General features: G+C 40.4%; 1 protein-coding gene across 7 annotated transcripts in view; it reads right to left on the minus strand.

Moving 5' to 3' along the window:
* The window catches only part of tet3 (tet methylcytosine dioxygenase 3), a 368466-nt gene that overhangs the window by 81977 nt on the left and 273946 nt on the right, over positions 1-12543 (minus strand). For all 7 annotated transcript variants that reach the window (XM_043681513.1, XM_043681517.1, XM_043681514.1 and 4 more), the window contains one exon: positions 4348-4441. In XM_043681513.1, coding sequence (XP_043537448.1) covers positions 4348-4441 — 94 coding nt within the window. The remainder of the gene's footprint in view (positions 1-4347; positions 4442-12543) is intronic.

Raw genomic sequence — 12543 nt, forward strand, 5'->3', positions numbered from 1 at the left:
CAGTCGCCTGAGGAGGGAATTGAACCCGGGTCTCTGGCGCTGTGAGGCAGCAGTGCTGACCACTGTGCCACCGTGCCGCCGGTTACTGTGGTGATTTGTCACTTGGAGCCTTGTGTAAATATTTCAATGTTTTTAAAAAAAAAATTTATTATGCAAAAGAAAAACATCAAAGCTATCTTATATAAATGATAAAATTCAGAATGATCTCAACACAACCGCATGAAGATAGAGTCAATTCTTTGTAGTCACTCAGTCTCAGTTCAGCATCACTTTTATCTTGACTCTCTCTTACTCCAACGATTTTCTCGCCTTTCTCCTTGGACTGCTGAAGCAGCTTAAATCTTCTTTCCAGCTCAAATGGTGTGGATACCTCTTTCCAATTCTGACAACCTTTTCAATTATTCCAACTATCACAGCCAAGTAGCTGGTACAATCTAAAAGAAAAAGGCCCTTAGCAAGGAAGACTAGTCTTCTGAAATCAACCTGTGCTGGCCCCTGGTCATCTGTTTCTCTCAAGGTCATAAAAGTTCAACTTGATAAATATTCAATAACTAACATCCCAAGAAGCTGATCCAGTCATTTAGCTCAAGTCACGTGCTTTCTTGGAAATGATGTTTAAACTCATTTGCTCAAAATGACTCTGATTTAAAAGAAACAAATCACCTTCATGAAATTAAAATTAAAATCGATTTACCTCTACGTGAGGAGCAAAATTCCCAAGCAATAACCAACATATTATAAACCTTTATCAATATCTATGGAAATCACGATTGGTGCAAATGAAAGCAACATAGCAGTTTTCAGGACACCTTGCATAGAAACAAATGAAAATGTTTTGCTTGTTACACAACAACAACAGACCACAATTGGAGTGGATGCCTCTCAATTAATTGATAACCATGGGTGATTTAAAGTAACCTTCAGTTCAAGGATGTTGTAAAGCTTGAAAGGATTCAGGAAAGATTTACACGGATATTGCCAGGATTGAAGGATTTGAGCTACAGGGAGAGACTAAATAGGCTGGGGCTATTTTTCCTGGAGCTTCAGTAGGCTGAAGGGTGACCTTATAGAGGTTTAGAAAATCATGAGGGGCATAGATAAGGAAAGTAGACAAGTCTGTTCCCTGGGTGGGGGAGTCCAAAACTAGAGAGCATTGGTTTAAGGTGAAAAGACGAAGATTTAAAAGGGACCTAAGAGACAACTTTTTCACATGTAGGATGGTGCGAGTATGGAATGAGCTGCCAGAGGAAGTGGTGGAGGCTGGTACAATTACAACATTTAAAAAGTCACCTGGATAGATATATGAACAGGAAGGATTTAGAGGGATACAGGCCAAATGTTATCAAATGGGACAGGACTTATTTAGGATATCTGGTCGGCATGGATGAGTTGGACCGAAGGGTCTGTTTCCATGCTGTACATCTCATCACAACTCCATTGTACTATGAAGTGTCTGGACATGGCAGAAAATTCAGCAGCTCTCTTACTTTGACTGTCATCATCAGGAGCAAAGTGGATATGATGTGGCAGGTCTGATAAATGTGGCATGGGTCAGCTTGGAGATGTATTTGTGCAGTGCAGATAATGAAATTCTGTAGATAACACCAGTAGATTGCTGGAAATTACACAATTCAGGTTCATGATGACCTTGACCTCACTTGACTTTCAGTATCCCTCTGGGCCAGTTGGAAAACTGTCTTTGTTCTGGAGACTGAAGCAGTCAGTAATGATTTGCTGAAGATGTCTCCATCTCCGGAGTTAAAAATCTCATAACCCCAGGTTATAGTCCAACAGGTTTATTTGGAAGCAATAGCTTTTGGAATGTTGCCTCTTCATCAGGTAGCTGTGGAGCAGTATCATAAGACACAGGTTTTATAGCAAAAGATTACAGTGACATGCAACTGAAACTATATACTAAGCAAACCTCGATTGCTCTCAGTCTTTCATCTTTTAGAATGGGTTGCAGGTTTCGGTTCATTAATATGTAAATCCCAGAACTTCTTTTAAGTCTCATTCTTGAGCTAACTCAAGGTTTTATGTCAAAAGAAGATGACACCCCAGCTCAGACAAGGTGTGAGGTTAGAGTGTGTATGTATCCTAATCTTGAATCAGACTGGTTCTATTTCCAAAGGAGCAGTGTTCTGAAAGCTAGTGCTTCCAAAAAACCTGTTGGACTGTAACCTGGTGTTGTGTGATTTTTAACTTTGTCCACACCAATCCAACACCGGCACCTCCATATCAGTCTCCTGAAGCACCTTCAGAAAATCAATACTCTATTGAAGATCTTGCTTTCTTTGAATCGGAGGCTATGCTCATTTCCTCTATCCTGTGGAATGGCAGGTGGCTAAGGAGAAGACTACTATTGCTGATGTTGGTGTATTGCTCCTTTTGTTCCTTATCAGAGGTCTAACATTGAGTCAAATGAGCTGTTCACATGTTGCATTGACATCAAGGAAGTGTCAACCAATTTTTAAAAAGTACAAAATAAAAGACATGACCTCCAAAGTGTTGGAAAACACTTACAACCAGTAGGATGGAATTCTCTCAGAACAAAAATAAAAGCAAAATACTGCAGATGCTGGAAATCTTATCAAGAAAATAATATTCTGGAGAAACACAAAAAAAAGTGAATCCGTAGAGAGAAACAAAGTTAACATTTTGAATTAGGTATTGGGCTACTCAAACATTTGTCCAAAAATAATACCTTCACATGAGCAAACCTTTACTCTCAGGTTTGCTTCTCATTTCTTACTCTCTGACTCCTTTGGCAAAGGCAACAAGAATGTTGAACTGTGTTTTGAAGCTTTTCAAATAATTCAATAATTTGTCTCAACTTCTTCTGTCAATCACCTAAGTTTTAAATTTACTCAGCCAATTTTCTGCTTGCGACATAACATGCCCATTCATCCAAATCTGAAGCTACGCTAATAAGCTGTCCTAGAAGATTTGAGCAAAACACACTACTATACATGTCCAACTAAAGATTATAAAACCATTTGACTTTCCTATGTAGAAAAAGTGAAAAATTTAGGCTTAAGCAATTTAATTCTTGCATAAGCATCTCAGCAATTCTATTTTTGATGCAGCTTAAGAGTTGTTCATGCTACATACTTGAAGAGAAGGTATAACAGGTGAATTCAATGCATGTATCCTACCTCAGGTACAGGGAAGAATTCAGTGCAAGTTTGGGTGGGACTGAAAAGAATTCAACTTCAATATAATTAAAATGTTTTTTTTTGCAGTGGTCTGAATGTGAATCTCTGGCTATTGAAAAGTTTTTGTAAGCTTTGTAGCATTTGCATATTGTATCTGCATTTCTGACATAAATGTGAAAAAGACTTACTTAAGGTTTCGTACTACCTTCTCAGAACTTTGATGGAAAATAATTCTATTTATCAAATTATGAAACATTCTGGTGGTCAAGAAGGTGAGTGGGGAATAATGTAAAATGGAGCACTCAAACCAATGGCCAATGTGCAAAAGCTGGTCTTGATATCTTGAACAGGGAATATAAAATAATAAATCAGTCAACACCCACTCTCCAGACAGCCCAGTGGTGAAGTATAAAAAAGTTACCATTCTTTTTGCACATTTATAAGCATTTATTCAGTGAAACAGAGATGCACAAAACAAACATACACACGTCCTTAACTCAACCCAGTGTGTGTTCCGGTTTGAATGGCTAGTTAATGCCCACCACTAATCCAAAAGCAAAATACTGCAGGTGCTAGAATGCGAAATATAAACAGAAATGCAGAACTTCTCAACACATGACCCTTCACATCTCCTGTGGACTCACCTTATGTTTAATTACTAGCCCCATTTCCAATATTTTAGGCTCTGACCGTCCAAAGTTCTTGTCATTTAATGTCTCCTGTCTTCCATTCTATCACAGACCCTCTCTTTCATTCTTTGCAAAAATTCCACTATTTTACTTTAAGAAAAGCGATTACATTTCTAACATTTCCCCAGTCTGATGAAAGGTGGCAACCTTAAATACCTTGTTTCTCTCTCCACAGTTGCTGCCAGACAAGCTGAGTACTTCAAGTGCTTCTGTCTTTATTTCATAAATAAAGAATTTGCTTCCTATTACGGAGCTTTATCAATTTAACACTGTAGCAGTGTGTTGGTGTGGATAATGGGTGAAGACAGGATCAGGCTACGTTGTTTAAACTCCTACAGTAAGTGGTTGACTAACACTGATGATGCAAACTTGTACTAAAATGTCTATTTACATAAAATACTGGAGGCTGCCCACAACCTACAAAATGTTTAAATAATTGCTTTCAGAAGTGGAAGGATGAAGGAGAAAAGAAAATGAACCAACAAACAGAACTCAACACTTACCCATTTTGCAATTGGACAACCCTGGGAACTTTTTCCTTCTTTGCCCGTGTAAATGACTTTCTCAATTCTAACTGCTTTCCCTTTCTCTCCATATCTGAAAGAAATAAAAATTATGGGTAGGTTAAACCTTTAGAAAGATTAAAGATTACCATATTACAGAGAAGGTTTTCATGTTTTCAGTTTAGAGTTATCTGGTAATTGATGTCTTATTTCAAACTGTAGTGCATATCTTTTTTTAATTGTTTTGCTAAAGATACATAATTACAATGTATAACTTGGCACAAGTCTTCACATCTAGACAATACTTGCTTCTAAATTTGGGAATGGTTTAACTGTAATTATTTCATTTCAATGCCTAGAGATAGACTAAAGAAAAGTTAGAATGGTTTCAACTCTTTGTTACTCAAAATTATTCTTCTCTTACATCTTTCCAGATGCAAATGCTATATTTAGCTATTTTTTTGGGAAGTTTTTTAAAATAGAAATTTATACTGCTAAGATTAGTATAAATGCAGGCAACCCCCTAATTATTAACTGCTCATTGGAAAAAAAATTTCTGAAGCTTCAATAGCTCTAATTTTGATCAAATAAATCGTCCATGAAAATCTTCACTGGTACACCACGAAATTAACTAAACATCAATATTATTTCAATTCAACATGTACAGTATTGCTTCTGGTTAAGTGTTATTGTTGAGCTTCAAAATGATTTAGCTTCAAGAAAAAAAAGCCAATGGAAAACTGCTCCCAGAAACTTAAATCAAGCTGGTTTTCTGATCACTGAGAAAATCTCACAATGAATACATTATACACTAAATCAAAGGAACAGGTAAATTATTTTAGAGTTGAGATTATTGCACTTCTAAATAACTAAAATCGCAATGTCCGAAAATGTCGTTATTTTGCAACATGCTCCAACCTACTTAATCAACATTATTTACTTAAATTATTCAAGGTTAGAAAACTCCATGCCCAACTGTATTAAACATGTTTTTCCAATGATGAACCAGGAATCCTCATTACACGTGGCCCCATCTGGTAATTTATTGTTCCCCATGAAGGTGACACAAATATTTTTCACTGATACACAGCCGAAGAGTGTTACTTTCAATTGATGTGATGTTATTGTGGCGAACAAACAATACCATCTGTGCCCCAAGGTTTGAATGATCCATGTTGGAAAAGGAGAAAACAAACATTGTGGGCAACCTTAATCCACCGCACCATTAGAATTGGGTGTTTGTGCTTTCAAATAACTTTAATTCATGATACCAATTGAAGGCTTTATTTCCACATGCGCAAATCGTAAACACATGCAAAGAAGGCAGAGTCATTGTCAAAACCATGTCAGGCGTCAAAAATTTCCATCAAACTGTAATTTAAACAAATCAAATCACAACTCAAACCTGTAGATTTCCCGGAAAGTGCTGATATAAAATCAACAATCAATCAGTGACCTGGTTCTGTTCCACTGAGGTTTGAACAACAACGTATTTAAGTAAGTTCATCTGCATTTTCACATTTTAAAAAATTTGGTTATGGGCATGGCTGGCTGGCCAGCCAACATTTTTGCCCATTCAGAGTTGCCCTTGTGCTTTGGTTGACCCACAGTGCCCTAAGGGCGGGAATTCCAGGATTTTGACCCTGCGACAGTGAAGGATGGCAATATATTTCCAAATAGCTTGGAAGCTACTTGCAGTTAATGGTGTTCCCAGTATCTATTGCTCTTCTCCTTCTGGCTGGAAGTGGTCATGATTTGGAAGGTGCTGTCTAAGGACTTTTGGTGAATTTCTGCATTGCTTCTTGACACTGCTGCAACTGAGCATCAGTGGTCGAAGGAGTGGATGCAGTGTCAATTAAGTGGTCTGCTTTGTTTTGGATGGTGTCAAGCTTCTCAAGTGTTGTTGAAACTTCAGCCATCTCGGCAGGTGGAGAGTATGCCATCATGCTCCTGATTTGAGACTTGTAGATGGTGGATAGGTCATGGAGACTCAACGGTTGAGTTACTTGCCACAGTATTCCTAGCCTGTGACCTGCCCTTGTAGCCACTGTACTTATGTGGTGAGTCTGGTTGAGTTTCTGATCACTGGTAACCCCCAAGATTTTAATAGTGGGGGATTCAGTGATGTTAACACCCATTGAATGGGCAATTGTTAGATTGTCTCTTATTTGAGATGGTCAGTTATGCAGCATGACAGTTACTTGCCACTTGTCAGCCAAGTCTGGATATTGTCCAGATTTTGTTGCATTTGAACATAGGCCACTTCAGTATCCAAGGATTCGCAAATAGTGCTGAGCATTGTGCAATCATCAGCGGGCATCCCCAGCTCTAACCTTGTGAAGGAGGGAGGATCATTGATGAAACAGCTGAAGATAATTGGGCCTAGTACACTACCCTGAGGAACTCCTGTAGAGATGCCCTGGAGCTGAAATGAGTGACTCAACCATCTTCCCATGTACCAGTTATGACTCTAACCAGAGAGTTTGGACCTAATTTCCATTGATTCCAGTTTTGCTTGCATTTGTTGTTCCCACACTCGATTGAAGAAGGCCTTGATGTCAAAGGCTGTCACTCTCAATTTAGCACTGTTGCTATAATAATGTACAATAATTTTGCAATTTAATGAGCATTTGTTTTTGATTTGTACACAATGGTTTACCTGGCTAAGTTCAATTTGACTATGAATCCCTCCGAATTAAAAATCTGAATCGTGGATAATGTTTAAAGTGGAACTTGGGAGACAAGGTAATGTCATAGTTATGTTATCACTAGACCAGCAATCCACAGACTCAATATTTTGGGGACCCTGGTTTGAATCCCAAAAAGTCAAATTTCAAATCAATTAAAAAAACCTGGAATTAAAAGTCTAATATATTATCAGAAAAGTCCATCTGGTTCACTAATGTCCTTTAGGGAAAGAAACTGCCTTCTGTACTTGGTCTAACTTGGTCCAGGCCCACAGCAATGTGGTTGTTTCTCAAGTACTCTATGAAATGGCTCGGGAAGCCACTCAGTTCTATCAATTGCCAGGAAGTCTCAAATAAGAAATGGACAAAAATCCTGACATTGACCTTGGTACCAGAAATGACAAGAACAAACACAACCCTGTTGACGCTGCAAAGTCCTCCATACAAAATTTGGGTATCGTGCCAAAATTGGGAGAGTGGTATCACAGACTATTCTAACAAAAGCTTGACATAATCATTCTCATGGAATCATACTTCTCAGACAATGTCCAGAAATCAACATCATCAGCTTTGGATATTTCTGTTTCACCAGCAGCACAGACCCAGTAGAAGTGATGTCACAGTGCTGTGCAGTTAGGAGGGCATTAGCCCGTGCTTCTCATGTCTTCAGGTCAAATATGGGCAATTGCTGATTACTAAATTCATGCCCCACCCTTGGCTGATGAATTAGTACACCACTTGGAGGAAGCACCGATTGTGGCAAAGGCACAGAATGTACTCTCAGTAGGGAATTCCATGTCCACCACCAAGAGTGACTTGGCAGCAATGCTGCTACTGATCACGCTGTTTAAGTCCTCAAGGACTGGGTCTTGACTGCAGACTGGGTCTATGGCATTTAGTGAGGGAACAATCGAGGAGAAAACAAACCTAACCTCACTCTCATTAATTTATTTTTTGCCACAGATGTATCTGTCTGTGATATTTGGAAAAGAGACCACCACACAGATCTTGTGAAGACGAAGTCCTGCCTTCACACTGAGAATACCTTACATAGTGCCAAACAACACAATCATCATATTACACAGTTTCAACTTCAAACAGATTGAGCAACTCAAGACGAGGCATCCATGGGGCATGGGGGCCATCAACAGCAGCAGAATTGTTCTCAATCACAATCTGCAGCCTCATAACTCGGCTTATCACCAACTTTAACATGACCAACAAGCCAGCAGATCGATGGCTTAATGAAGAGTTCAGAAGGGCATGTGAGTAGCAGCACCAGGCATACTTAAAAATGAGCTGTGAAGCTACAAGCAAAATTGCATAAGTAGCAAGAGAGAGACACAGCAAAGCAATTCCACAACCAATGGCTCAGATTTAAGTTCTGCAATCTTATTATATCCTGTCATCAATGGTGGTGGACACTTAATTCAATGGAGTAGGAGGGTCTATAAACATCTCTATCCTCAATGGCAGCAGAGCCCAGCCCAACAGTGCAAAAGGTAAGGCCGAAGAATTCACAAACTTCTTAGACAGAAATGCCACATGGATGATCTAGCTTGGCCTCCTCAGAGGTCCATTGCATTACAAATGCCAATTTTCATCGATTTGATTCACTCCACATGGAATCGAATGACATTCTGACAATAGCACTAAAGACATGCCCGCCACAACTAGTATCAACCCTAGCCAAGCTATTCCAGTGCTGCAACTGTGCCATCTGCCCGATCATGTGGAAAATTGCCCAGGTACGTTCCTTACATACAAAAACCATGACAAATGCAACAGCCAATTACCACCCCATTAGGGTACTCTCAGTCATCAGTAAAGCAGTGGAGGTTTTAATCAACAGTGCTATTGAGTAGCATTTGCTCAGCAATAACCTGCCCAGTTTGGATTCTACCAGGGCAACTCAGTTGCTGACCTTGCTAAAGTCACGACTTTAACTCAAACATGGATTAAAAATGCTGAATTCTGGAGGTGAAGTGAGAGTGACCACATTGACATCAAGGCCACATTTGACTGAAAGTGGCATTGGGGATCTTTCAAACCTGAAGGCAATGGGTATGAGGGGTCAACTCTCCAATGGTTGGAATCACATCTAACACAAAGGAAGATGATTTTGTTTGTTGGAGATCAGTCATTTCTACTCCAGGATATCAATGCAGGAGCTCCTCAAGGTACTTTCTGAGGCCCAACCATAAAACCATAAGACAAAGGAGCAGAAATTAGGCCATTCAGCCCAACGAGTCTGTTTTGCCAATCAATCATGGCTGATAAGTTTCTCAACCCCATTCTCCTGCTTTCTCTCTGTAACCCTTGATAGTCAAGAACCTATCTATCTTAGTCTTAAATATACTCAGTGACATGGCCTCCACAGCCTTCTGTGGCAGTGAATTCTATAGATTCATCACTCTCTGGCTGAAGAAGTTTCTCCTTATCTCCTTTCTAAAATGACTCCCTTTAAAGCTATGCCCTCGGGTCCTAGACTCCCCTACCAATAGAAACACCTTCCCAAAATCTACTCTGTCCAGGCCATTGAGTATTCTGTACATTTCAATTAGATCCCCTGTCATCCTTCTAAATTCAAATCGAGGACAGACCCAATGTCCTCAAACATTACTCATTTGTTAGGCTTTTCATTCCTGGGACCATTCTCGTGAATCTCCTCTGAACCTGCTCCAGAGCCAGTACATCCTTCCTGAGATGTGGGGCTCAAAACTGCGCACAATACTCCAAATGTTATCTGACCAGAATCTTATACAGACTCAGAAGTACATCCTCTCAAAATAAATGCCATCATTGCATTTGACTTCCTAATTCCTGACACAACCTGCAAGTTTGCCTTGAGGGTACCCTGGACTAGAACGCCCAAGTCTCTTTGCATTTTAGATTTGTGAATTTTCTCCCCATTTAGAAAATAATCCGTCTCTCTATTCTTCCTACCAAAGTGTATGACCTCACACTTTCCCACGTTGTACGCCATTTGCCACTTCTTTGCCCACTCTCCTAACCTGTCCAAATTCTTCTGCAGTCTCCCTGCATCCTCAATGGTATATGGCCCTCTACCTATCTTTATATCATCTGCAAAATTAGCCAGAATGCCCTTAGTTCCTTCATCTAGATTGTTAATGTATAAAGTGACAAGTTGTGATCCCAACACTAAGCCTTGTGGAACACCACTTGTCACAAGCTGCCATCCTGAGAAGGACCCTTTTATCCCCACTCTCTGCATTCTGGCTGACAGCCAAGCTTCTATCCATGCTAGCACCTTGCCTCTGACACCACGGGCCGTATCTTACTCAGTAGCCTCCTGTGTGGCACCTTGTCAAAGGCCTTCTTGAAGTCCAGGTAGATAACAGCTGCTTCATCAGTGATCTTCCCTCCATTATAAAGGTCAGAAGTGTGGATGTTCAGGCAAGGACAAGGTGGGACTAATAAATTAAACTGCATTTATTTCAATGCAAGGGGCCTAACAGGGAAGGTAGATGAACTCAGGACATGGTTCGGAACATGGGACTGGGATATCATAGCAATTACAGAAATGTGGCTCAGGGATGGGCAGGACTGGCAGCTTCATGTTCCAGGATACAAATGCTACAGGAAGGATAAAAAGGGAGGCAAGAGAGGAGGGGGAGTGGCATTTTTGATAAGGGATAGCATGACAGCAGTGCTGCGGGAGGATATTCCTGGAAATACATCCAGGCAAGTTATTTGGGTGGAACTGATAAATAAGAAAGGGATGATCACCTTATTGGGATTGTATTATAGACTCCCTAATAGTCAGAGGGAAATTCAGAAACAAACTTGTAAGGAGATCTCAGCTATCTGTAAGAATAATAGGGTAGTTATGGTAGGGGATTTTAACTTTCCAAACATCGACTGGGACTGCCATAGTGTTAAAGATTTAGATGGAGAGGAATTTGCTAAGTGCGTACAAGACAATTTTCTGATTCAGTATGTGGATGTACCTACTAGAGAAGGTGTCAAACTTGACCTACTCTTGGGGAATAAGGCAGGGCAGATGACTGAGGTGTCATTGGGGGAGCACTTTGGGGCCAGCGACCATAATTCGATTTGATTTAAAATAGTGATGGAAAAGGATAGACCAGATCTAAAAGTTGAGGTTCTAAATTGGAGAAAGGCCAATTTTGATGGTATTAGGCAAGAACTTTCAAAAGCTCATTGGAGGCAGATGTTCGCAGGTAAAGGGATGGCTGGAAAATGGGAAGCCTTCAGAAATGAGATAACGAGAATCCAGAGAAAGTATATTCCTGTCAGGGTGAAAGGAAAGGTTGGTAGGTATAGGGAATGCTGGATGACTAAAGAAATTGAGGGTTTAGTTAAGAAAAAGAAAGGAAGCATATGTCAGATATAGACCGGATAAACCGAGTGAATCCTTGGAAGAGTATAAAGGAAGTGGGGGTATACTTAAGAGGGAAATCAGGAGGGCACAAAGGGGACATGAGATAGCTTTGGCAAATAGAATTAAGGAGAATCCAAAGGGTTTTTACAAATACATTAAGGACAAAAGGGTAACTAGGGAGAGAATAGGGCCTCTCCAAAGATCAGCAAGGCGGCCTTTGTGTGCAGCCACAGAAAATGGGGGAAATAGATAGTTACATCTTGCAAAATGTCCAGATTACAGAGGAGGAAGTGCTGGATGTCTTGAAACAGGTAAAGGTAGATAAATCATCAGGGCTGAGCGGTAGATGTGATCTATATGGGCCTCAGTAAGGCGTTAGACAAGGTTCCCCATGGGAGACTGATTAGCAAGGTTAAATCTCATGGGAATACAAGGAGAACTAGCCATTTGGATACTGAACTGGTTCAAAGGTAGAAGACAGAGAGTGGTGGTGGAGGGTTGTTTTTCAGACTGGAGGCCTGTGACCTTTGGAATGCCACAAGGATCGGTGCTGGGTCCTCTACTTTTTGTCATTCACATAAATGATTTGGATGCGAGCATAAGAGGTACAGTTAGTAAGTTTGCAGATGACACCAAAGTTGGAGTGTAGTCGACAGCAAAGAGGGTTACCTCAGATTACAACACGATCTTGACCAAATGGGCCAATGGGCTGAGAAGTGGCAGATGGAGTTTAATTCAGATAAATGCGAGGTGCTGCATTTTGGGAAAACAAATCTTAGCAGGACTTGTACACTTAATGGTAAGGTCATGGGGAGTGTTGCTGAACAAAGAGACCTTGGAGTGCAGTTTCATAGCTCCTTGAAAGTGGAGTCGCAGGTAGATAGGATAGTGAAGGCGGCGTTTGGTATGCTTTCCTTTATTGGTCAGAGTATTGAGTACAGGAGTTGGGAGGTCATGTTGCGGCTGTACAGGACATTGGTTAGGCCACTTTTGGAATATTGCGTGCAATTCTGGTCTCCTTCCTATCGGAAAGATGTTGTGAAACTTGAAAGGGTTCAGAAAAGATTTACAAGAATATTGCCAGGGTTGGAGGATTTGAGCTATAGGGAGAAGCTGAACAGGCTGGGGCTGTTTTCCCTGGAA

This window comes from Chiloscyllium plagiosum, chromosome 42, assembly GCF_004010195.1.
Source record: "Chiloscyllium plagiosum isolate BGI_BamShark_2017 chromosome 42, ASM401019v2, whole genome shotgun sequence".
NCBI classification, from domain to species: Eukaryota; Metazoa; Chordata; class Chondrichthyes; order Orectolobiformes; family Hemiscylliidae; genus Chiloscyllium; species Chiloscyllium plagiosum.